The sequence below is a fragment of the Protopterus annectens genome, chromosome 9.part0 (genome assembly GCF_019279795.1).
Source record: "Protopterus annectens isolate FY-2018-M chromosome 9.part0, PAN1.0, whole genome shotgun sequence".
NCBI classification, from domain to species: domain Eukaryota; kingdom Metazoa; phylum Chordata; order Ceratodontiformes; family Protopteridae; genus Protopterus; species Protopterus annectens.
The window spans coordinates 1,295,231,977-1,295,259,140 of record NC_056743.1 but is presented as its reverse complement, the minus strand read 5'-3'; the positions used below and the strand labels follow the sequence as shown (position 1 = coordinate 1,295,259,140).

Below are 27,164 nucleotides of genomic sequence, written 5' to 3'. Positions count from 1 at the left end.
CCACTCAGTGATACTTCAGCAGCTGGACTTTTTTGTATTGATATGTGCTTGATTTATAACAGGCATGTTGGTTGGTCTGTCAGGTCAACATGCTCATTTTTGAATAACCATGACATTGTATGATTTTTAATAAAGCATGGAAAGCAATACCATTTTTGACTTGATCACAGAACGGAGTACCAGTCCCACAGTCAGTCCTTCCAACCACAAAAAGAAAAAGTTAAGCAGATATTGTTTGCCTCCACAGCTAACTGTCTGTGTCAGCTGCAGGCAGGTGACTCTGCTGTGGCCATAGTTTGTTCCTCAGACCACTCCTCTTTTACCCGTGTTCCCTCTGGTGTAACACCTACAGCCAATATGGACCAAGGGTTAACCATGTCTTCTGTGGCTGTTGGGGTCCACTCATTGGCAAGGGAGAAGCCACTCTTGTTGGTCCTGGGAGAGGGAACAGGGAAGGCTTCCCTGTTTAGTCAGACTGTTGTGCACATCCCTGGGGAAGCTGTTGTTGCCATTAATAACACTGTTGACCCATTTTATCTGTCAAAAAGAAACAGAAAACGATACATGTATCTACTTCTCTTCACATTTCCTTAAGAGTAGTTTACTTGGTCTGGCTCCGGGTTCAGTTTGTGTTGTTGATCCTTGAGATACTACTTTCCCTGAGAAGATTCTAGATTCTGAAACTAGTCAAGAAGATGAAGGGACAGATACATTTTTTTTCGCCTTGGTTTTCTGCTTCTGACTCAGAGAAGAGCTCAGTTTCTGATTCTCCCAGTGGGGGAGATTATTTCCAGAATGTGTCAGTATTTTCAGGGGGGAACACTAAGGTTTCTCATTCCCTAAGAAAATACCATGACCTGAGACGGAACGAATTTCCAGAACATTCACCCCCCCCCCCAGTTCTGTCAGCTCTTGAGGATGTGCTGCCCCTAAAAAAGCAGATAGAATGTATAAAGTTCCTCAGTGTTAAATTTTTATACACACTTCCCAAACCTGACCCAGCAGCTGTAGCTTTAGTTAATCCTACTGCTGCTAAACATTCAGTTAACTCAAATCCTACTCTTTCTAACAAGGAAAGAGGAGATTATTGATAAGTATGGGAAAAAAGTGTATGCTTCCGCAACTTTGATTTTCAGAATTTTGAATTGTTAGGCTCGTATGTTAAAGTTTATTCGGACTGATTGTGAAAGTATGGGGAATGTTAGTCTGCAGCATCATCTTATGAGGAAAAATCTGCTTTGAATAATTTATTTTATTCCCTTGTGCAAGTTGCAACTCATTTTTACAGTGTTTGTATGACTCACCTCATACTTCTTCCATGGCTCTAGTGACTGGTATTGTTTTTAGAGGTTTGCCTGGCTGTATTTTCAGAACCTCCCAGATGATGTGAAAAATTAGATTTTATCTTTTTTTGATATAGATTTAGTTTTTGGTTCCTCAAAAGTGTGATGAAAGGGGTAAATTAATACATGAAATTTAAGATTTTCACCCTTTCTTTTACAAATATTCTATTTGATTCTCTGTTTTTTTGCCAAAATTAGATGAGAGCTAGAATGCTAGTAAAGAGATGTCAAAGAAGAAATGATGTGGGGAGTCCAAAAATAATTCAGTATCTCCCCAAAACCAAGGACAGTCCCAACAAGTCAGAATTACCACTTAAGGAGCCTTATCTCCCCATCCACCACCACCACCACTACCATGGCAGTCTCTTGCCTCTTCCAGAAAGTCTGAATCTCCATTTTTCTCTTTGAGAACAGATAGACTCAGACAAATGAGTTGTGAAGATTATTCATCAAGGTTTCAGATGGCAGTGGGAGGAAATCCCTCCTTTCCAGGAGATAATTCCTCATCCACCAGATCAGACTGCTTTATTTCACCCAGTCCTTCCGCACATGCTGTTCCTGTGAGTGAGAAAAGTTCCTTTCTTCTAGGTTGGGGAATGCTTTTATTCAGAAGAAGATACTTGGAGGCCAGTTCTTGATTTTTCTTTCCTAAACCTGCTTGTGATGGTGTCCAAGTTCAAAATGCTTTCACTTCACAACCTGTTACCGCTTCTTCCTCATTTGTTTCCTGGTAATACTAGATTTAAAAGATGTTTGGCATATTATCCCTATTCTTCCAGACTTCAGACTTTTCTTAAGGTTTAATGTGTCTGGATCACATTATCCATTCCTTGCCTTGCCCTTTGGATTATCCACAGCACCAAGATTGTTCGTAAAGTGTCTGGATCCAGTTATAGCTCATTGCAGGCTACAGGTATACACACTTTTGCATATTTAGATGACTTACTTATTTTTGCAGAGTATTTTTCAAAGTGACAGGAATCTCTGACTTGGGTGAGAGATCTCTTGCTCAAGCTGGGATTCCAGCAGAACATTCAAAAGTCTTTTTTGACTGCTTTATACAGGATTGTGTTCATGGTGTGCTAGACACCTTAGTTCAAAGACCTTGTCTTCCACAGGAAAAAATAGATCTATATGTAGATCTCTTTCTAAGGTTCTCTCCACTCTGACTTTATTCGCTCAGGATTTTGGGTGTCGTGGCATCTGAGTCTCATGTTATCCCTGGCAAGACTCTAAATACAATTGTATCTTTCTTATGTGAAGCCTCTTTGGTCCCAGCACCAGTATCTGTTGTCTTTCCAAGTCCCAGTGGTGGGGTTTGTCAGAAGATAAATCAGTTGGTGGAAACAGCAAGTATTCTTAAATCTGGGTTTCCCCTTCTCCAAAGCAGTCAGTCACCACAGACATATGGGACTTTGCTTGAGGAGCAATTTCAGGATTGATAAAAGTGCAAGGTGTGTGGGACACCAAGGACAGATGCAAACACAAAAATAAAAATGATACTTGCCCTGATCAAGGCATTCAGCTGTCTGAATCATCTTTGGTCCCTGGGACCTCTTTCAAGTTGTTACAGACAGTACCACAGTCATGTGGTAAATCAGTAAGCAAGGGGGATTTCAGGTTGTAACCCCTTTGCAGACTAGCCATATTAGCTTGGGATATAGCTTCACAGCACAGACTCACTCTGCATGAATCCTACATTCCTTTAGAGCAAACTTGTGTGGCAGACAAGCTGAGCAGGACAAGGACAGACCCTTACCAATGGAAGTAGATCAGGGGGTCTTCCAAGATTTGATCCATCTGTGGGGAGTTCCTTAAGTGGGCCTGTTTGTGTGTTCTCTGAACAATCAGCTGGCAAGATTCTGCTCCGGGACTTCATGAAAGAAGGCTTGGAAGAAGGATGCATTTTCCTTTCCTTTAACAGGAATGTTCTATATGCTTTTCCAGCCTTTCCACTGACATCCACTGTACATCTGAAGCTTCAGAAAGAATTCCCCCCATGGTCACTGTGGTGATTTCTTTATGGCCTATGCAACAGTTGTTCTTCCTTCTTTTGGAAATTGCCAGGAGCAATTACCACAAGCTTCCTCACAGAATATTTCTACTTACACGAGATCAGAGGTGTGTAAAACACTCTGTTCCCAATCAGCTTCATCTGGTTGCCTAAATGATAGGATGAGAGGGTCTTAATTCCCTTTGGGTACCTGTTTACTGAGGATGTGCAACAGTTTCTGCTGAGGGAACGAAGCCTACTACTAGAAAGTCATATATTAGCAAATGCAAAAGGTACATAACAAACACCCATTCAGGGCTAGTTTTTCCCTTGTTTTGCAATATTTACGAGTTACTGTCCTATGGCCTTTCTTTCTCCTCCACCAGTGTTCATTTGTCTGCATTTCAGCTCGTCTGCCCATAGATCCTCCTCTTTTGAATGCATTCTAATGTCAAAATATTTTTGAAAGGAGTTTTGCAAAAGAATCATTCAAGAAAACCTGTGGCCCCTCCCTGGGGTTTTGTTTTAGAGAAGCTAACACTTGCTCAATTTGAACTATCTGATCTGGCTGACTTGATGTTCTTAACATGGAAAATTGTTTTACTGATTGATCTGATGTCTGCAAGAAGAATAGTAAAGAAGCTCGTATAATGTGTCAGCCCTATCGCATTTTCCACAGAGGCAGGATTTCTTTGAGAACCATACCTTTTATTCCTAAAGTGGTATCAGAGTTTACTTTTCCTGAACCTAAAAATGAGGGAGAAAGGATACCCCATACCTTGGATGTCCCAAGACAACTCTAGTACTATCTTGAAAGAACTAAATCTTTCAGATCTTCAGATTAGTTGTGCATTTCTTGTAAAGGTAAGACGAAAAGACCACCTCTGTAAGAACAATCTGTTTGCTTATGATTGTCTGAGGCTATTACCTTTTGTTATACTTATAACAGCAAAACTATTCTAGGCAGGATCAAGGTCCACTCTACCATGACCTTGGCTTCATCTATGGATTTTTGGAAAGGGTTAGATTCTAGAAGCAACTTGGTCTTCTATACATACATTTACAAGGCATTACAAGCTTGATTCCTTCACTAGGTCAATGTCAGGCTTTGCTAAGACCACACTTCAGGGCTCCTGGACTCATCCTCTTGCACCTTCCAAATGTAGTAAGCTATGGTAGTCTGTTGCAGTAGTGATAATTTTAATGAACATAGTACAGTTGTGTAAGTAAACTTATCGTAACTGTAGATGTTCGAACAATCCCTGTTGCAGTAGCTGCTCCCACCCTCCATCCCCTTGTTTTTTGGTTGTTGTTTATGCCAGGGTGTGAATACTTATTTCTTGTTGTTTCTAGCATTGACCTCCGCTCAGCCTCCCACTTTCTGTTGGCATGAAAGCTCGTAAGGGCTTGGAGGCCAAACCTGACTTTTTTAGTCTGTTAGCTTGAGCTGACTGACAGTCTGGGCACATAGAAGGTACCCTGAAGCTTTGGAAGCTGGGCAGCTGTTGTATCTTTGGCAGGATATAACCCATATACATAAGGCTACTGCAGCAGTAATCATTTGAACATCTAGTATTTAAGTTTACTTGCACAACTGTACTTTCTTATCCATTATACATATCTCTATTATACACGCATCCTTCTGTAAATCACTCTGTTAGAGTGCGGGGACCAAAGAGATGCAGATCAAATTGTGTCGTGGTCCGCAAGATCTTGTCAGTGAAATAACTTACCTCAAAATACCAGTTCTCACAAGATTTTTGTTTGCAACAGATTAGTCGCACAGTGCTAATATCCACCAGGCAACTAAGATTCCTGACCTCACAGCTTTCCATTTAAAAATATAACAGACTGCAGTAGTGACATTATCTAGTTGTAAGTACAGTGGTATTTGAATATGACTTTGTATTGGGCACGCATGGTCCAGTCCACTCCATGGTATGTCAACATATATACAAGTATACAGGGTTATAATTCTCAGTGATAGTTGTACAAATCCAAACCTTTGTAGCAACCTGTAATACTCTCTAATCACCATATTGAAGAAGATTTGCTTGGAATTGCCTTCATAAGTCATGTTTTACTTCACCCTTCCTTTCTAGTTATCCTCCATCCTTTTTGCTGATGGAGTCAGAATCCAACATAGATGTAGTATAGAGGAAACGTAAATTGTTTGGCTGCTATGCACTCTCTTATTCTGGCGTGCTGCATAGTAAACAGTGCAGACTTTATAGAATGACAGGGTTACAACAGGCAGTTGATTTTATTTAATTTGTACACTGCAGCCCCACATCTCAATATGGACAAACATCTTATGGAAAGTGGTAGTAGAAGGTAGGAAATTTGTTAAGAGTGAATGGAAAATTCAGGACCTCTTAGTATTGAAATGGACAGCTCTGATGTAGCAGACGTGTAATATGAACTCCCCAAGAAACCATTATAGGCTGTTTTATGTTTAAACCTTGGATGTACAATGAAGCTAATGATCTTCCCAGTAATTATAGAATCAGAACTGTAATATGAGTCCATGCAGCTTGACTGTGAACCGTAACTTTTACTGTTGATTATACTGTATGCATCGTTATCAGATTTTCTTTTAAGAGGTATATTCGTGTACATTTAAGAAGTTATCATTTACGTAGCTGTCCTATTGAAATGTAAAAATATTTGCATTTCTCTTCCCTGTGCCAAGCATTTGTTTCTTACCCAATAATACCATCTTTCCGTCAGATGTCCTTCAAGAATGCAACTGCAGTCATAACATATGGGTTGTCCTACCTCAGGCAGCCCTCGGTCGGCCGGATTCCAAAGTCTGGGTCCGGCGTCGGCTGGTGTCGCCTCCTCTCCGACGTCAGAGCGGCTGGAGTATAAAGGCATCGGCCGACGCCATCTTCTTCAGTCTTTCTTGCCGCGCGGTGCCCAAAGCAGAAGCAGATGTCCTTCATGGATGCATCTGCAGTCATAACAAATGGGTTGTCCTGTCGTCAGGCAGCCCTTCGGTCGGCCGGATTCCAAAGTCTGGGTCCGGCTTCGGCTGATGTCGCACTTCACCCGACGTCATCTCTGCTGGTCTTCGGGTATAAAGGCATCAGCCGACGCCATTTTCCTCAGTCTTTCTTGCCGCGTGGCGCCCGAAGCAGAAGCTGTTCGCAAGTGCCGGTCGGTCAGATCCAGAGATTACTACTACCGAATACTACTTCGAAGACTTCTAAAAGCTAAGTACCCGTTGGGGACTCTTTCTTGCCTCAGCCGATGTCAGAAAAAGTCAATAACTGTTTAACTTGTGGGAAACAAATACCTCATAAAGATTTCCACTCTTACTGCCTGCCTTGCTTAGGCCGAGACCACGACGTAGCAGCCTGTTCGGCCTGTGCTTCCTTCAACCGACAAACGCTTAGGTGTCGGTCGGAGTTTGCTGAACAGTTTTTCGGCTCAGATTTTGCGTACATTATGCCGTCGGATCCTCCAACTACCCAAATTGTTAAAAAACGCAAAGAAAAAGACCGACACTCGCGGTCCGCGGTTTCGGCCGAAACCACGGTTAAGCAAGCCGCGGGTGTCTCGGTTTCGGCCGAAACCGAGAAAACCGGTCAATCTTCAGCCGAATCCATGACTACTACTGAAGCTCCTGCTACCTTAGTTGAATCGGCCTCAGAAATTTTGCCTACAATTGTGGTTCCTAGTGATTTATCAGACACCATCCCTTTGGATGTCTCTACCCCAGCACGTGGTGCTGCTAGGCCTCCTGCAGCCATGTCTATTAAGGCCTTTGCCAGGGCTAAAGCAGCCAAATCTGTTAAATCAGTGCCTGTTAAGCCCTCCTCACACAGGCCCTCTTCAAGTTCACATATGCTTACTCTGGCAGAGGATTTAATATCCTTAATTAGGGGATCCCAATCTCACCCAGACAGGGCCTCTCAGCCCCCAGAAAAGAGACCTAGAGCAGAGCCCCCCGAGCCAGTGTCCTCTGATGATTCTGCGGATGACTCAGACATTACAGACCAGCCAGAGGCTCCTTTTTCTACTTATGAAGATTCCGATGCTGAAGAATCCATTCCAGCTGCCTCTCCACCAGAGGAATTTTCCTTTGGGGAAACCTTACATGCCATGAGAGAACAATTCCAATGGCAGGGACAAGACTTCTCAGATTCCAGAAAAAGGCTTAGGACTTTTCTGCACTTACCACAACATAGGCCCTTAGCTATACCTCCTGTACTGCCTGTTGTGGATGATGCATTTAATGATGTTTGCACTGCTCCTGATTCTTTACCTCCAGCCCCTGCCAAACCAGATAGATTTTACAGGGTGCCAGACACTCATCACCACCTATACAAGGCCCCTCTTGCAGATCCTGAAACTATATCCCAGGGACCTAAGGCAGTAGCCTCGACCTCAGCAAAAAACCCTATTCCTTCTGAAAGGGAATCCAGGTCCTTAGAGAGATGGGGGAAAAAAGTTTACACCTCTGCTACTCTCTCAGCTAGAGCTTTAAACTGTCAGTTTCATATGATCCAATACCAAGAGTTTATGCTTGATCAGTTAACTAAAAAGCTGTCCTCTATTGACTCTTTAGATAAGAAATATGTATTAGAAATGGTGAATAACATCCAACAGGTTAGTAACCATTCTTTAAAATGTGGCTATGATGCACTGGAGGCTTCATTTAGATCAGCCATGACTGGCACAGTGATAAGAAGGCATGCATGGTTGAAAGAACAGGTCTTACCGGATCATGTTAAAGCAAAGCTGTTAGATGCTCCTATGGATAAGGCCAGTCTATTTGGTACACCTGCTCAGCAAGTAATGAAGAAAATGGAAGAGAAGGCAAAATCTGTACAAACAGTTAAAGATTTCTTACAGGTTCAGCCCCCAAGGTTTAGCAGGAGCTGGCCTGCCAAAAATTGGTCCTTTCCAGACTCCTCAAAATCCCAAAGAGGCAGGAATAGACGCTCTAGAGGCAGAAATCAATCCAGAGGAGGTGCCTACAGAGGACGACAGTGGCAAGGCAATAACCGAGGCACAGACACAACCACTGCCACTGCAACAGGACAATCACAGTGACTTGGCTCTGACACCGCCTACCAGGGAGCAAATAGCAGCACCTTTAGGCGGAAAGTTAGCCTTATTTTCGAAAAATTGGCACTATATCACAAAGGGCAAGTGGATTTTGCAAACCAAAGACCAAGGCTACAGGTTCCACTTCCACACCTTACCAGTAAAAAGAGGAATGCCAAACTTACCTCCAAATCAAAAAACATAAGCTCTACAGCAAATAGCGGAATTAGCAAAGATGAGAGCTGTGGAAAGAGTACCAACAACAGAACAGGGCAAAGGATTCTACTCCAGACTCTTCCTAGTACCAAGAAAAGAGAAAAGTTGGAGACCTATTCTCGACCTGTCCGTCTTAAACACATACATCATTGTCCCAAAATTCAAAATGCTGACCCTACAGCAACTTCTTCCCATGCTGGGCAAGGAGTGTTGGCTGGTAACTCTAGATCTCAAGGAGGCATACCTGCACGTCCCCATACGACCAAATTGCAGAAGATACCTCAGATTTCTTGCAGGATCAGAGCATTATCAATTCTCAGCATTGCCCTTTGGCTTATCTACTGCGCCCAGAGTATTTACAAAATGCCTGGCATCAGTAATCGCTCACTGCAGACTACAGGGAATCCAAATTTATCCATACCTGGACGACTGCCTGTTACAAGCGGACAACAAAAGCAAGCTGACAACAGATTTACAAAGGGTCATTTGCTTACTACAAGCCCTGGGATACACAGTCAATTTACAAAAGTCAAGGGTGATACCATCCCAAACAAGGACATTCTTGGGTGCGGAATTGGACACAGTAAAACAAATGGCATTCCTAACTGCAGAAAAACAAAAAGAACTCCCTCTTTACTTCTTGGCATTAACAAAGCAGAACAAACTAACAGCAAGAAAAGTTCTGCAGGCCTTGGGCTACATGGCATCATGCATCATCCTGGTCCCACATGCCAGACTGCATATGAGAAAGCTACAGTGGTACCTAAAGAATTTATGGTCTCAACACAGGCATAGCTTAGAAACAGAAATCCCACTAATACCATGCCTAAAACAGGAGTTCCTATGGTGGGCTCAAGCATGCCAGTCAAACCCAGGCTTACCCTTCCACAACTTTCAAGCAAGCCAAACCATCACAACGGACGCCTCAGACCTAGGCTGGGGGGCACACATGTTGGACAAATGCATACAAGGATTGTGGACTCAAGACCAGCTGCAACTGCACATAAACCAAAAAGAAATGCTGGCAGTAAAACTAGCAATCCAGAAATTCAGACCATTCCTCAAAGAAGGCCATTTAATGATAAGGACAGACAACACCACAGTCATGTGGTACATCAACAAACAGGGAGGCACTCATTCATACCCCCTATGCAGAATGACTCTGGACCTCTGGAATCTGGCTCTGAGCTACAACATCCAGTTACAGGCAATATTTGTGCCGGGAAAAGAGAACACCCTAGCAGACATGTTAAGCAGAACCACCTCGGATGCTCACGAATGGATGCTACACCCGGGCATCTTCAAGGCCATCACAGAGAAATGGGAAATGCCACAAATAGACCTATTCGCATCCCCTCTCAATCACCAGCTCCAAAAATTCTGCACAAGGACATACCACCCACTTGCATGGAAGGTGGACTCTCTATCCTTCAGTTGGAAAGGCCTGACAGCATATGCATTTCCACCTCTTCCCTTGATGCACAAGGTACTACTGAAAATCAAAGAGGAACGTCCAAGGATAATCCTGATAGCTCGAATTGGCCAAGACAACACTGGTACCCATTGCTGAGGAGCATGTCTCGGGGAGAATGTGGTCAATACCCTGATGCCTTTCATGTTAACTCAGAACAACTACAACATCATGCATCCAAACCTAAAACCTTGCAACTGACTGCCTGGAACATCACATAGCAGCAACTAACCCAGACCTATCCCAAAGGGTTAAAGACATTATCCTTGAAGCCCGCAGACCTTCAACAAGAAGGAACTATGCAGGAAAATGGAAAAGGTTTGTCATTTGGAGTACTGAAAGAGGAAAAGATGTGTCGAACATAGATATTGCTAACATCCTGGAGTACTTGGCAGAGCTTCTACATATAGGCCTGTCCTATTCCTCCATCAAGATACATGCATCAGCTATTTCAGCAGAATACAACTTCGATCCACCTGTCTTTTCGCATCCTCTACTCAGGCAGTTCCTCAGAGGGATCAAAATGTAAAACCTCCTAGGAAACCACCATTACCAGCATGGGACTTGAACTTTGTGCTAGAAAAGTTGACACTCCCTCCGTTTAAACCAGCAGCAACAGCAGATCTGCAACACCTATCATGGAAAACTGCTTTCCTACTGGCAATTACTTCAGCAAGGAGGGTTTCGGAACTACAGGCCTTAATGGCAGTGCAACCCTTCCTAATCTTCCATCAAGATAGGGTGTCCATGAGAACTAATCCTACATTTATGCCTAAGGTGGTATCCAGAGTGTCTTTAAACCAGGCAATCCACCTACCTACCTTCTTTCCCAATCCACAGAACAGGGGGGAAAGACTGCTGCATACCTTGGATGTACATAGGCAGTTACGCTCCTACCTGGACAGAACCAAAGGTAACAGAAAAACTGACCAGCTTTTAGTAGCCTATGCAACAGGAAGGGAAGGAAAAGCAATTTCCAAACAGACAATCTCCAAATGGATAGGAAATTGCATAAGACTCTGTTACTCCTACCATGGAAAACCAATTCCACAGAACATAAGACCTCATTCTACAAGGGCTACAGCCACTACCACAGCTTTCTTATGAGGAGTGGCAACCAAGGACATTATTGAGGTGGCTACTTGGACCTCCGTGCATACATTTGCCAAGCATTATAATTTACCTCTATACTCTAGATCCCGAGCAGGATTTGCCACTGCTGTACTGCAAGGGATCCTAACTACACCATAATTTTTCTTCCTCCACCCCTAGTTTGGCTATGGTATTCTACCCATTTGTTATGACTGCAGATGCATCCATGAAGGACATAGTACAGTTTTGTACCTACCATAAATGTAGATGTCGAACTGGATAGCATCTGCAGTCAGGATTACCCACCCTCCTTCCCTCTGTGGTACTCCTAGGGTATTTACCCTCCTAATAGCTAGCTGGGGGGGAGTCTCTTATGGTGTATTTGTTTGTATATATGTACATACATGCTTACTTTTTGTGTTTGCCTTCTACTTTTTTTGGAAACATTGGCATTTATCCAAAATTTAGCTTTCCAAGAGGGCAACTGGCATCTGGGGCAAGAAACACTGAGGAAAATGGCGTCGGCTGATGCCTTTATACCCGAAGACCAGCAGAGATGACGTCGGGTGAAGTGCGACATCAGCCGAAGCCGGACCCAGACTTTGGAATCCGGCCGACCAAAGGGCTGCCTGACGACAGGACAACCCATTTGTTATGACTGCAGATGCTATCCAGTTCGGACATCTACATTTATGGTAGGTACAAAACTGTACTTTCGCAAGTGCCGGTCGGTCAGCTCCTGTGTTTTCAGTACCGAAGTCATCTAAAAGCTAAGTACCCCGTTGGGAACATTTTTTCTTGCCTCAGCCGATGTCAGAACAAATTGAGAAAGTTAATAATTGTTTGTCTTGTGGTAAACAAATACCTCATAAGGACTTCCAATCTTACTGCCTTCCTTGCCTGGGCCCAGACCACGACGTCTCGGCCTGTGCTGCCTGTGCTTGCTTTAATAAGCGCACTCTCAGGCGCCGGGCAGAATTTGCCGAAGACTTTTTCGGTGAATCTTTCGCGTATATTATGCCGTCGGATCAACCGACAACTCAATCTACCAAAAAACGAAAGGACCGGGACTGACATCCTCAGCCCCGCATCCACCACCGATGCAACTCCTAAACCCTCCGCTAGTGCTTCGGTCCCTTCGGAAGCGGTAATTCAACTGCTCCAGGCCGACGACACAGCGTTAACACGTCCTTCGGTCTCTGAGACCTCTCCGGTGCCGGTTGTTGATTTTCCTCCGGAAACCGAAGTTCTGGATCTACCCAACACCATTCCCGTAGACAAGGTTACTCCTGCACATGGGGCTGCAAGGCCTCCTGTATCCATGTCCATCAAGGCCTTTGCACGTGCTAAGGCCGCCAGGCCAAGGCCCATCCTAAACCTGCTGCTCAGGCCCCTTCTTCTGATAAACAGATCATGTCTCTTGCTGCAGATCTTATTTCTCTTATCAGGGGGTCTCAGCCTCACCCAGACAGAGGTTCTCAGCCACCTGCAGAGAAAAGGCCCAGAACTGAGCAGGCTGACAACCTCTCTTCAGATGAAGCCTCTGGGGATTCTGAGCATTCAGATACCCAAGAAGAATCCTTCCAGGCCTATGAGGACTCTGATGCTGAGGAATCAATTCCCCCTGCCTCCCCTCCAGAGGATTTCTCGTTTGGTGAAGTCCTGCACTCTAGGAGGGAACATTTTCAATGGCAGGGTCAGGAATTCTCTGATTCCAGGAAAAGGCTACATACCTTCCTCAAGCTTCCCCAGCACAGACCTTTAGCTATTCCTCTAGTTATGGATGTTTTGGATGATGTTTTCTCTGACTCCAGTGCTAACCCTGATTCTCTCCCCCCTGCTCCTGTCAAGCCAGACAGATATTATAGGGTCCCTGACACTCACAAACATCTCTTTAAGGCCCACTCTGTAGATCTAGAAACTATTTCACCGGGCCCCAAGGGAGTGGCTACTTCCACTGCCAAGAATCCACTGCCAGCGGATAGGGAAGCTAGGTCCCTGGAGAGATGGGGTAAAAAAGTTTATACCTCTACCACCCTAGCCATGAGGTCACTTAACTGCCTTTTTCATATGTTTCAGTACCAGGATTTTTTACTGGATGATTTACAGAAGAAGCTAGCCTCTCCTGAGCCTATTGATAGAAAAGCATTGCAGGATCATATACATAACACTCAGCAGGTTAACAATCATTTTCTTCAGTGTGGTTATGATGCATTGGAGGCTTCATGTAGGGCAGCTATGACTGGGGCTGTGATACGTAGACATGCTTGGTTAAAAGATCAGCCATTGCCAGACCATGTTAAAGTAAAGTTACTTGATGCACCTCTAGAAAACAGAAGCTTTTTGGTGCTAATGCACAAGATGTGTTGAAATCCATTGAGGAAAAAGCTAAGTCAGTACAGACAGTCAAGGATTTCCTCCAGGTTCAGCCACCCAGGTTCAGCAGAAACTGGCCTTCAAAGAATTGGTCCTTCCCAGACTCTGACAAGTTTCAAAGGGGAAAAAGCAGGCATGCCCGAGGTAGAGGGCAATACCAAGGATCCTACAGGGGCCGCCAATGGCAACCTCCAAATCAAAGAAGTGGCGCCGGCAGCCCAGCTGCACCACAAGGACAATCACAATGACTTGACTTTCATACCGCCTACAAGGGCTCAAAGAGAAGCACCTTTGGGCGGAAAATTATCCTTATTCTCAAAAAACTGGCATATCCTAACCAAGGACAACTGGATTCTGGATTTAATAGACAAGGGTTACAGATTCCACTTCCATACTTTACCAATAAGACAAGGCATGCCAAACCTGCCACATCATCAAAGGGCAGAGCCACTCACTCAAGTTTCAAAGCTGTTAAGTATAAAAGCAATAGAAAGGGTTCCTCCTCAGGAACAAGGCCAGGGATTTTATTCAAGACTGTTCCTTGTTCCAAGAAAAGAAAAAAATGGAGGCCTATACTGGACTTGTCTACTCTAAATACTTTTCTCATTGTGCCAAAGTTCAAAATGCTGACGTTGCAGCAACTCCTTCCCATGCTGGGCAAGGGGTCTTGGCTGGTCACTCTGGACCTCAAGGAGGCATACCTGCATATCCCAATCAGACAAAGTTGCAGAAGATACCTCAGATTTCTTGCAGGGACAGAGCATTATCAATTCTCAGCATTGCCGTTTGGCTTATCTACTGCGCCCAGAGTGTTCACGAAATGCCTGGCATCAGTAGTGGCACACTGCAGACTCCAGGGGATTCAAATATACCCCTACCTGGATGACTGCCTCATACAAGCAGACAACAAACAAACCTTAATAGCAAACTTGGGCTATGTCATTCAACTACTGCAGGCCTTGGGATACACAGTCATCATTCAGAAATCAAGACTACTGCCATCCCAACAGATTATTTTCCTAGGAGCCAAACTGGACACAGAAACTCAAATGGCCTACCTCACAGAGGAAAAACAACAGCAGTTACCAGAGTACTTCAAAGGCCTAGCAAAGCTCTCCCAGCTGACTGCAAGGAAAATCCTGCAGGCCCTGGGGTTCATGGCATCTTGCATTCTTCTGATACCTTTGGCAAGACTTCATATGAGAAAGCTGCAATGGTACTTAAAAGGCTTATGGTCCCAACACAGCCAAAGCCTAGAGGACATAATCCCACTCATTCCATGTCTGCAAAAAGAATTTTTGTGGTGGGCTCAAGCAAGTCAGTTAAACAAAGGCATGTCCTTCAACAGACCTCAAGCAGGTCAAATGATTACAACAGACGCCTCAGATCATGGATGGGGGGGCGCACATGGAGGGCAGATGCATTCAAGGTCTATGGACACCAAGGGAAAGACATCTGCACATAAACCAAAAGAGATGTTGGCAGTGATACATGCAATCGAGACTTTCAAAAAATCACTACAACAAGGACATTTGCTAATAAGGACAGACAACACCACTGTCATGTGGTATATAAACAAGCAGGGAGGCACTCATTCTTATCCCCTCTGCAGACTAACAATGATTCTCTGGGAAAAATCCCTGAGTCTGAAGATACATTTGCAATCCCAGTTTGTGCCAGGCAAGGACAATGTACTGGCGGACAAGCTGAGCAGAAATTTCTTGGATCCACACGAATGGATGCTGCATCCTCACATTTTCTCACAAATAACAAAGACATGGGGAAGACCGGACGTAGATCTCTTTGCTTCTCACATGAATCATCACCTGGAAAAGTTCTGCACAAGGACCCACCATCCTCTAGCTTGGAAAACGGATGCTCTCTCCTTCAGCTGGAATTCCCTAAAAATTTATGCATTCCCTCCTCTACCTCTGCTGACCAAGGTGATACTAAAGATCAAAGCACAACAACCAACAGGCATTCTGATAGCTCCAGACTGGCCAAGGCAACACTGGTACCCATTGCTGTTGAGCATAACTCGGACCAAACCGTGGCCTCTGCCCCTGTGGCCCCTTCTTCTAACACAACACAATTACAGGACTGTCCATCAAAACCTGAAAACATTGCATCTGACAGCCTGGAGGTTACCATGACTCCTTCCGCTATTTCTCTTTCCAAAAAAGTTCAAGAGATCTTACTGGAAGCATGCAGACCTTCCACCAGAAAAACCTATTCAGCCAAGTGGAAGAGATTCAGCATCTGGAATGCCAACAGGGGTCAGGATACAACATTACTGAGTATACCTCAGATATTGGAATACTTGGCAGAAATGTTTCATACTGGACTCTCATATTCTTCTATAAAGATTCACACCTCAGCAATCTCAGCAAAATACAATTGTGATCCACCAGTGTTTTCACATCCTTTGCTAAGACAGTTCCTAACAGGGATAAAGAATATCAAACCTTCCAGAAAACAACCAGTACCTGCATGGGACCTCAATTTCGTTTTGGAAAAATTAACTCTTCCTCCTTTTGAGCCAGCAGCAACTTCAAAATTGCAATTTCTATCATGGAAAACGGTTTTTCTATTGGCAGTCACATCTGCAAGAAGAGTCTCGGAGATACAGGCACTCATGGCAGTACCTCCCTTCCTCATTTTTCATCAGGACAGAGTTTCTCTAAGAACCAATCCTACATTCATGCCAAAAGTAATTTCCAGGGTATCTCTAAATCAAACTATTCACCTGCCTACTTTCTTCCCCAATCCGCAAAACAGGGGGGGAAACTGCTGCATACTTTGGACATACACAGGCAACTACGTTACTACTTGGACAGAACTAAGGCCACAAGAAAGTCTGACCAACTGTTTGTAGCCTATGCTGCTGGAGTACAAGGAAAAGCAATCTCCAAACAATTTCAAAATGGATTGGACACTGCATCAGATTCTGCTATTTTTTCCATGGAAAAGGTGTGCCAGCCAATATTAGGCCACATTCCACCAGAGCTATAGCCACATCCACAGCTTTCCTAAGAGGAGTGGCTACAAAGGACATTCTAGAGGCTGCTACATGGAGCTCCGTGCATACATTTACCAAGCACTACAACCTGCCCTTATACTCCAGATCCCGAGCAGGCTTTGCTTCGGCAGTCCTGCAGGGCATTTTAGCTACACCATCCCTTTCTTAGTTCCATCCACCCCCAGCTTGGCTATGGTATTCAACCCATATGTTATGAGTGCAGTTGCATTCTTGAAGGACATAGTACAGTTTTGTACCTACCATAAATGTAGATGTCCGATAGATATGCAACTGCAGTCGGATTTTCCCACCCTCCTACCACTCTGCAACCTTCTTTATGGGTCCACTACCCCTTCCTATTAGCTGGGGGTATCTCCTATGGTGTATCTGTTTATTACTGTTGTGCATGTCTGGAATTGTTTATCCATTCACCAAATTTAGCCTTCCTAGGAGGGCACCTGGCATCTGGGGCAAGAAACACTGAAGAAGATGGCGTCGGCCGATGCCTTTATGCTCCAGCCGCTCTGACGTCGGAGAGGAGGCGACACCAGCCGACGCCGGACCCAGACTTTGGAATCCGGCTGACCGAGGGCTGCCTGAGGCAGGACAACCCATATGTTATGACTGCAGTTGCATATCTATCGGACATCTACATTTATGGTAGGTACAAAACTGTACTTTTTCATGGTTGTATTTATTAGCCTACTAAAATATTTTAGAAAAGCTATTTTGTTTCCAGGGTGTTGACAGGGATCCATGGCATATTGTTTTGTTCTACCCATCCTCTCTCCATCCAGAGTCCAAGATCCACAGTCATTTGTTCATGGTGTTTACTTTTGAGGGGGGTGGGTTTGATATAATGGTTCTTGGGTTTCTTTTGCGTATTAGAATAGAAAACTGGAAGTTGTGTGCCAGAAGTGATATTTTTGTAGCTGAGAATACTTGTGCTGTTCAGTGCTAGAATGATTTTACTTTAAAAACAATACTTCTGAGTTAAATGCTAAAGAAAAAAAATGTTTCCTGCAAGTTGCATATTTCTCCATTAATCTGATATGTCCCTTCATTTTATTTCCCCACTTTCAGGTATTAGATGAATTTGGTAGACAGGTGGACAGTATAGACTGGCCATCAGGGTCCCCCGCAACAATCAATTACACAGCACTTGATGCCTATCTTGCAAAATATCAGGTAAGTCCATAGACAGTTTAATAATCATTTGTCGCATAGTGACTGGTTTGGCATGCTTATGTTACCTGTTTTTATTATAGTAATGCTTCTGTGTTGCTGTTTTTCATCTTCATGTAGCCATATATTTATCTTTGCCTGCCTGGCCAGGGATGTGGCTAAAAAGGGTCCAGAGACAATCCCACCTACCCAGTTAATGGAGTTAATAAATAAAAATATTACATTTTACCAACCTGATGATTTTAGCAAAATATACTTGACAGTTTTGTACTGTACTTTAACCAGCTTGAGCGCAGTTACTAACAAAACAGCATATCTGTATAATAGATACATACTACACGTTACATAGGTTCATAGGTTGGTACTGGGCTATCTGCCCAAAGGCATATATTAGCCCAGCCACGTTGTGCGGTATTCACCGCCCCTTTAGTAGTTCCCTAGACCCTTGTACTAGCAGCTAGTACCCTTGGCCCCTATCTAGTAGTGCTGTTGGTGTGATCCCCAGTGTGAACTTTCTGTTACCCATCCACTCATCAAGGTTCCTCTTGAAGAGTGATAGTGAGGGGCTCTGTCTTATGTAGATCAGGACCCTGTTCCATAGTAAGGGAAGTCTCTGAAAAGGGAATCTGTCCTTCCAGCATGTTCTATTCATTGTTGTGTTGAGGTTTATATCCCTAGAGCATGTAGCTCGAGCAGATTTGGTTTTGCTAAGATGGAGCATGTTCAACAATTCAGGGTTGGACATGGCTCTGTACATTAGACAGAGATCGCCTCTGAGAAAGCGGTATGCAACAGAGAAGAGTCTTAGCTTTTTCAATCGTGATGCATAGGGCAACTGTTTGAGGCCAGTAATTCTCTTGGTTAGGTACCTCTGTGGTCTCTCCACCTGCTGGAGATGTCTAACCAGGTACATTCCAATTGGTACATTGTACTCAATAATGGGTCTGATGAGGGAAGAGTAGAGGGGCACCATTACAGCCTTAGATCTTGATGCGAACCCTTTTGTGATCAGATGGGTCACATAGGATTTTCTAACCACTTTGGCAACATGGTTATCAAAGGAAAGCTGACTATCTACTTGGGTCCCTAGATCCCTTATTTCTTCTTCAGATTTCAGCTTTTTACTGTACAAGGTTTGCTTTTTGATACAGACACAGATGATGATTCTGCATTTACTTTGGAACTGTGTTCCTACAAAATACCCAGTTACCAACATTTAGTTTTACAGTTTTTTATACAGTTTTTGTCAAACCACCTGGATCCATCGGTTTAAAGTCAATACTTTGGTGTTTGTTTGATGTCATGCAGTCTGCTGATAAACTGATTTTTGTTTTGTTTCAAAGTAAATTATATGACAACTTTCAAGACTTAGGGAGTTGTTTCTGTCTCCGGTCTTCCTTGTACCTGTGCAAGTAATCACGTTAGAAGTTAGTTCTCCTTGCATGTATGCTAGTCACGGAACAGTATAGTCACATAGTGTGGATGCCAAACATGCATAGCAACTACTGTATTTTTCTGCTTTTGTACTTATTTTCAGAAAATAAATTTATTATACTCTTAACATATTAGATTGTAACTTCACAGGATAACTCTTTAAATTTGTTCATGAGCACATTCTCAGAAACATATGTTACTTGAAACTATGTAGAAGTGGTTATGGTGTGGTTTCTTGTAACATAACAGTATTCTGTAAGGGACATGGGGTTGTACCACAGACTTGAAAGTATGCAGGAGGAATACTGTGTTGCAAAATAGTGACATGAGCATAACCAGGGATGCAGTGTGTATGCCAAGGTTTAAGTGTGATTTAGTTATTTTGTACAGTAAGATGTGCTAAAATTGAAATTTAAAATTACATATTTACTGTTTTTTTTATATTTTATTAAATTATAGTTGGACTGTATATGTTAATTGCGACCAATGGCTGCCCAAGGTATGAAAAAGCTGCACATAATTTCCCATGCATTCTATGCTGACAGGTGGGACTGGAAATGCAATACCCCCCCCCACACACACACACGCGCACACACAATTTTTTTTTCTTTTTTACCTCTCAGACCTCGTTTATACCAGCCCTCAGTGTCTCACTTCCACACCCAGTCTACCAGTATCCTCCTATCACCCCCTGGACTTCCTGTAGTGTTGCTAGGGCTGGTTGTGGATCTTAAGGGCACCCAGGGGGCATATCCATCTCTGCTTCCTTCCTGTGGGAAGAGGGGTTATTTTATATGCCCTATCCTCTTTTTTTTTCCTCACCACCGCAGTAGCTAGTTATATCCAAGGGCATTTCCCCTTTTTGGGCCAACACACAGAGAATTTTTCTCAGTTATAGATGCAGGAAGGTAGTTATTTCTTGTAACATTGTACCTTAATTTGTATGTTGTTAAGTTAGAGATGCTTTCTTAAATGTTTGTTGTACTGTTAGTAAGTGATCACAGTTGTTAGCTTTTAACTTTGTGTAAAGCATTTAAAGTCACTTGATGTTGCTATGGCAACAGCAGTTTAACAGGTTACATGTTGACAGTGACGTTTGTGTCCACAGTCCCTTAATAAAAACACATTAAAAGTGTAAAAAAATAATCTCTTGCACAGCAATTTCCTACCTTTTTGAACCAGTAGAATTTTTGTTATACTTTTGTGTATTTATTAAGCAGTTGTTATCAAAGTTGTCAGCTTTTAAACTGTCAAATAGCTGCTCCCATGGCAACGTTATGGCAGTGCAGCACAGTCTCATTCATTCGATTGGAGCTCTTGAAAATTGATACTGTAACTTCCAGTGGTTGCATCTTAATTCTTCACAATTCAAACAAATGTTCATATCTCTAGAATGATATGTCTTACTAAAGCAGTGTAAATGGCAAACTGTTCAGAAAAACTATTCTTCACCATGGTCAGTTTGATTTTATAATTCACAATAAACAGTGTCAGTATTAATTTTGTAATATTTTATTTACAGCTATACAACATCTTAGTAACCATCCAAACTGCACACAAGCTGTCAGCATTTTGTTTATTCATCTGTGAGCTTTGGTGTGGGTCCTTATTTCTTTCTTTGTTGCTTGATTGCTAGAACGTAATCTTGCTTGGCTGTTGATATATTTACAGAAGTATGAAAATTATGACAGTATAAATAGTATATGAACAACATTCAGCATATAATCAAATCACTGGGTTCACATAGTTGCAGGGAAAACCAACCAGAAGTCATACAATATAGCCATTCTCGAGTGAACATCTAAAATATCAAAAAAAGTGAGCGAAGCTGGAACTAAGTCCTAAAATAAAGTGTTTTTATTCGTACTGCATCTATGGAACAGGCTTCCCATCCATGTGAAGCAAGAGCTCCTCCCTAACCCAATTCAAGTGCAACTTGGACAATTGGATGTGAAACTGGAAATTCATCCCTGGTTTGGCACTTGCGTCTCTAATGGACTCTGGTAACCTGTAAATGGTTCATCTCTCAAACCCTTGCTTACACTTAACAAGGGTATCACAACTTGTCAGAGATTTGAGATGCTGGCTAGGCTTAAAAAGCCCCTTGTGGTTATTAGCCTAGTAAACACCTATGAACCTGTATTAGTTCATTCCAGATCCAAAAAAGGTTAAGCGCTTTCATTCCAGCAGCTTGGGATTTCATTAGAACACATTTTCCACAAACTTACATACATACATCCTCAATTACTTAATTAAATAAAACTGTTATTTAAAAAGTTCAACCCCACAGAAAAACACCTCTTCTTAGAAAACATTAAAATACATTACTTGAAAAACATGCTCATAAAGTATCATGTATGAAAATATAAATTCATACCTTAGTCTACCAGTCTATTGTTACCTGTCCTCCCACCTTCCTAACCTCTCCTATACTTTGTACTCACCCCTTATCACATCCTCTCCTTACCATCTACTAAGCATATACTTTATCAACTCAGTTCCCCCCTCACACTTCACCTTTATGTTTTTTTCTTAGGAGAAGAACCCTGCAGGACACTGCAAGTATCACTGAAGCCGAACCTCGACGCCTGAGCTATCTGACCTTGCGTGCTCCTACCTAAGACTATACCTGAAACCTCATCTGAACAGTAGCTGTATGCTTTTATTTGCTGATCTGCTACTAGTATACTAAAACTCTGTATTGTGTTCACTAGTAGCTACCACCACACATCACCAGAACGCTAATGTCTCTTTCCAGTCTAATTCACGCTGTCACTCCTTCACTTCTCACCAGCAGTTAACTTTATCTATCCCTGTATGACTACCTTTCTCTCTTTTCTGACTTCCCCTTTATCATAGCTAAGCCTAATAAACTTCTGTAAGCTTTTGCCAGTAACCACACACACACACACACACACACACACACACACACACACACACACACATTCACCCATTGGCCACACTTACAGACAGTATCCTACCAGCTTACAGGTTGTCTCTGGAACTTACTTATCCTGGTACACGGTCCAGCCTGCTCCATTTGCCCTCACTCTGCTCCTCTACCCTACCCCCATTCTCACCCACCCCCTCTTCCAATACATTTATACTTCTTGTAGCCCGTTCCCAGACTGTAAATCAATCACTACCCTTTCTAATACCAGTAAAATCACCCTTCTCCTGTTCCCCTCCTCCTTTTTCCTCTGCATATTAGAACCTTCCATCACTTACCAAGTCCTTGACAACACCTCTGTAGCACCTACCTCTTATCTCATTATCTCTTCAGTATATAATGACTCATACCATACAGCTGATATTCCTCTTAGTTACCCTTACTGTCCCTCTATTCATATTAACCCTTGTCACCTCTCCAACAACATATCTTCTCCAAAATCTGTAACCCAAACCACATCAGCACAAACACACACAGTTACTCTAACATCTCATCCTCCTTATTCACATGTAGTATGTCTAACTAATGTTGTGATCTGTCTAACTAAAGAGAAACTCTCCCCTACCTTTACCAAACTTAAGCTAACTCCATTTACCCTACTTAGACCCCCTTCAAAAAGCTTTCACCTTCAAACAGTTGCACATCATCTCCTTCCATCTCATTGTGGAGATAATCATCCCAATCCTGGCCCTAACAACTCACCATTATCCAGCCAACCTTCTCTCAATCAAAAGTATGTATAATAATAAATGCATGCAGTATCTGTAATAACATTACTGAATTTCAAGCCTAGCTGTCTCATTATAATAATGATGTCATAGCAGTGACAGAAACCTGGTTGAAACCACATATCAGATACTGAAATTATCCCATCAGGATACAATATCCTTTGAAATGACAGACTACACAAAAAAGGCAGGGGTGTAGCATTACTCTATCACGAGTCCTTGACTGTCACAGGTCTTTTCAAACCAGTCCCTACCTGTGGCAACATTGAACTATTACTTGCATCCCTACACATTAATAGTAATAAACTACGTATCGCTGCACTATATATTCCCCAGGCCAAAATATGCCTGTTTTGGAAGACTTCCTATACTGGGAAAACCACAATATTTCCAATGAAACTGTCATTCTTGGTGACACAAATATTAATTGCCAAACCTTAATCTCCAAATCCTCTGCTAATAATGTAGAGTTGCACAGGTTTACACTGCTGATCCCAGGCCTTACATGTACATTAACTAACCAAACTGAGTCAACCTTAGACTGGATCCTAGTATCTCTCCCGCATAATTACTCCAGTACTGGAACCCTCCCTAACACATTAAGTGATCATTTACCAACCTAAATCCATAGAACTCATATTCACCTATCCAAAACACACTCTTATAAAACATCCAGAATCCTTGCCCACATCAACCAAAATACATTCATAAATACTCTAAAAGTCCATAATTGGACCACAGTAAAAACATTACATCTGGAAGATGCTGTAAATTATTTCAGCAAGGTCTTTCTCAATACTGTTAGTAGCCAAGCCCCCATTCACAACAAAAGAGTGAAAATTAACAAAACATACTAAACAAGTTCTTCTTTCCAGAGACTGAGCCTGGAAAGAATGGCAGAAAGCTAGAAAGCCACAAAGTGAACTTAACTGTAAGCAATTTCGTAATAAAGCCAAATAAATTAGTCATAAATAAGAAAAAGTATTTCTCTGCGCAATTATCAAGCAAAAAAAAAAATAACCTAAAAAAAGTTCTGGAAATATGATTCCTTCCTGCTTAATATTGAAATCATGCAGAACCCAACACCTTCTCCTGACAAAGGCCCACAACAAATTGCCGGTATGTTTAACTCCCACTTTATCAATGCCATTCTAAAACATGTCAAAGACTCGTTTCCAAAAATTAACCTAAACTTTAATCATCTTAGGAGCACTCCAAGTCTCACCCATGATAACCCCAGCTCTCTTTCTTCCCCCCACCAGGAAAACTCTAATTAAACAGCCCACTAATTCCTACATTCTGCATACAGCAAGTATCCACTTCCCAGGTATTTAAACTTCTAACCAAACTAAGACCAAGCTTCCTGTCAGCCGATAATCTTCCACCTGAATGTCTAAACTCGCAGTTGATGTAATAGCCTGTCCTGTCAGTATTCTTATTAACCGATCTATCTCAGAATCATATGTCTCCCAAATCTGGAAAAAGCCCATTATTACTCCATTACATAAAGGAGGTAATACCAATGAACTCTCTAACTATCGGCCTATCTCTGTTCTCTTACCATTATCAAAAATCTTAGAAAAGTATATGTATATACATGCTTGGTTCCAAAAGCATCTGTCTGATAATGACAACCTTGCACCCACCCAACATGTTTCATCCAACACACAGCACTACTACAGCCCTACTCTCATTCACTGATACTGTGAACAAAGCCCTTGATGCTGGTCTACTAACTTCAGTCATCTTATTAGACCTACCCAAGTCTTTTGACACAGTATCACAACCTAAGCTGTTGCAACAACTAGAAAAATTAGGATGCTCCCTAAATCCTCTAACATGGTTTTCCAGCTAGCTAAACATCAGAAAACAGTCTGTCAGATGGCACAGTAAACAATCTGAATAGGTGATCAACAACGCAGGAGTTCCCCAAGGATCTGTTCTGGGGCTTCATCTTTTTAACATTTTCATTAATAATCTTCACAAACCATCCCTATAAAGTACTCTTATCCAATATGCCGATGATTCAACTATCATCTCCTCTTCTAGCAATTTCTCTGAGCTCCTTAAGATTACACAAAATGCCTTTATAGCTATAAAATCCTGGCTAAATGCCGCACAACTACTGCTGAACCCAAAATCTAAGCTCTTACTTTTCTCAACTAAACCACCAACTTCAGATTTCAAAATAATTTCACAAAACAACACAGGCGTAGAACTAGTGAAGACAGCAAATTTAATACGCATAACTATCGATGATAAACTCACCTTCGAGCAACATATTTTCAATACATTTAAAAAAAACTCACTTCAAGCTTGGCAAACTCTACAAACATAAACTATATTTGGATAAGTCAACCAAACTAAAACTTGCAAATACTCTATTTATCCCTTCCCTCCTCTATGGAAGTCCCAGCTTCACCAACCTTCACGCATCTCTCAGTAATAAGCAAAGTAAGGAATCCAGCTACCATCCGAACCAAATGCATTAAAATCCACTTTATTTAACCAAGGTCCACATGCAGTTTAAAACATAAACGCGTTGAAATTTAACCACTGCGTTTTCGTCTCCTTACATAGACTTCCTCAGATAAAGTGCCATATGCCAAGCCATGCACACACACACACACACACACACACACACACACACACACACACACACCCATTACCAGGCCATTTCAGAATTGAATTGGTTTGAATTCCCACATGACCTTTGTTACACCCAACTAACTATTGCCCACAAACTGATATATAAACCCAACAACTGCCCAGCTCTGCATTCTATCCTACATCCCAAACTGGAATCTTTGGTCCACTAACGAACATCTCTTAACTATAACCAAACCCAACAAACGAGCTGTACAGTGCCTATACTCCTGTACCATTGCCAGGTTATGGAATGCCCTGCCTTCCTGTGTCACTCAGCTAGACTCATTAAAAACTTTCAAATCTGCACTAAAATGCCACTACCTCAATAATCATATCTGTTCCTATGCACGGTAGTCTAAGCCACCATAAAATGCCACTACCTCAGTAATCTTATCTGTTCCTTTCCACAACAGTCTAATGCTACCATAAACAAAATTCTACTTAACCACTTTTTTCTTTTCATCTATTAAGTAACTTCCTCTCAACCTTTCTAATAACTCTGTCTGTATCCACTAACATATTCTAATCTCCCACTGTACTACTATATACTCCTGGGCAATGTCTATAATCTCCTAAGTATTTAAAGAACTCTTTCACCTTGAAACCAACTACAATTTTTATTTGACTTTCTTAAAGTATTGTATAGTTAAATATTTTTTTTTTACAAAGCCTATGTTCATTGTCTTTGTATGAAGTGTATGCTTAGTGTCTATTTTATCTTTAAAAATGTACTGCGTATAAAAAATATTTTTTGTGGAGCTTTTCTCCCCAGGCCTCCACTGAAAATAGGTTTCTGACACAGTGGCCTTTCCTGGTCAACAAATGTCAATAAATAAATAAATACTGTGCTTTTACCTTGTACATATTTGTATTGTATGTTTGTCTGTGTTTTTGTACTGTTACATATCTTACAACTTGAATTGTTAGGTTTTTCTTATTTTTTTAATTACTTTCCTGGAGCTTTTCTCCTTGGGTCTCCACTGAAAAGGACTCTCTGAGCCCACTCGGACTAAACCAGTTAACAAATATAAAAATAAAATAATAAAAAATTTAAAAATAAAATAAATCATGAATATTTTTTATGTTTAAAGACCCCCAAAACAGCCTCTAAATTCTAAACTTCAGTAATCTTAAAACTTTGAATTATGGAAGTATGTAAATAAAGATATAAAAAATATAAAAGTCATCCTAATTTGATAGCTTTCATTTTTAAAAAAGGGTAAGTCTAAATTTGATCATTCAAGCCCATGGGTGTGATGACATCAAGCCTAATTTGCCAAAGTAACTCTGTATTCTATCCTGGTTTCCCACTGACAGCAAGACACATTTTCTCCAAAATACCTTATTCAGATTTGGTAAAACCCTCACAAACCAAGAAGCGTTTATATAGTGCATTGTTACCATTTTCTTTTTTAATATCACACATTTGCTTATATATTCTTTTCCTTGGTTTCCTCTGTTTTACTAACAAAAATGCCTGACATTTATTACAAATTGCAGTGTAAATCAAATCTTTAGTTTCAGAATTGCCATTTGCAAACTTGATTTTGGTACAACAGTAGGTTTTCAGAGAGATGGTTTCCTTTTTAAAAACAGAACAGTAATTACATCTCCCACATTTAGAAGTTCCGTTTGGAGATAAAATCATCACCT

The 27,164-nt window shown here is 41.9% G+C and overlaps 1 protein-coding gene across 1 annotated transcript in view; it reads left to right on the top strand.

Annotated features, from left to right (window-relative positions):
* YKT6 (YKT6 v-SNARE homolog) overlaps positions 1–27,164 on the top strand; it is a 405,865-nt gene that overhangs the window by 195,505 nt on the left and 183,196 nt on the right. The window contains exon 5 of the mRNA XM_044084243.1: positions 17,649–17,753. Within this exon, the coding sequence (XP_043940178.1) occupies positions 17,649–17,753 (105 nt within the window). The remainder of the gene's footprint in view (positions 1–17,648; positions 17,754–27,164) is intronic.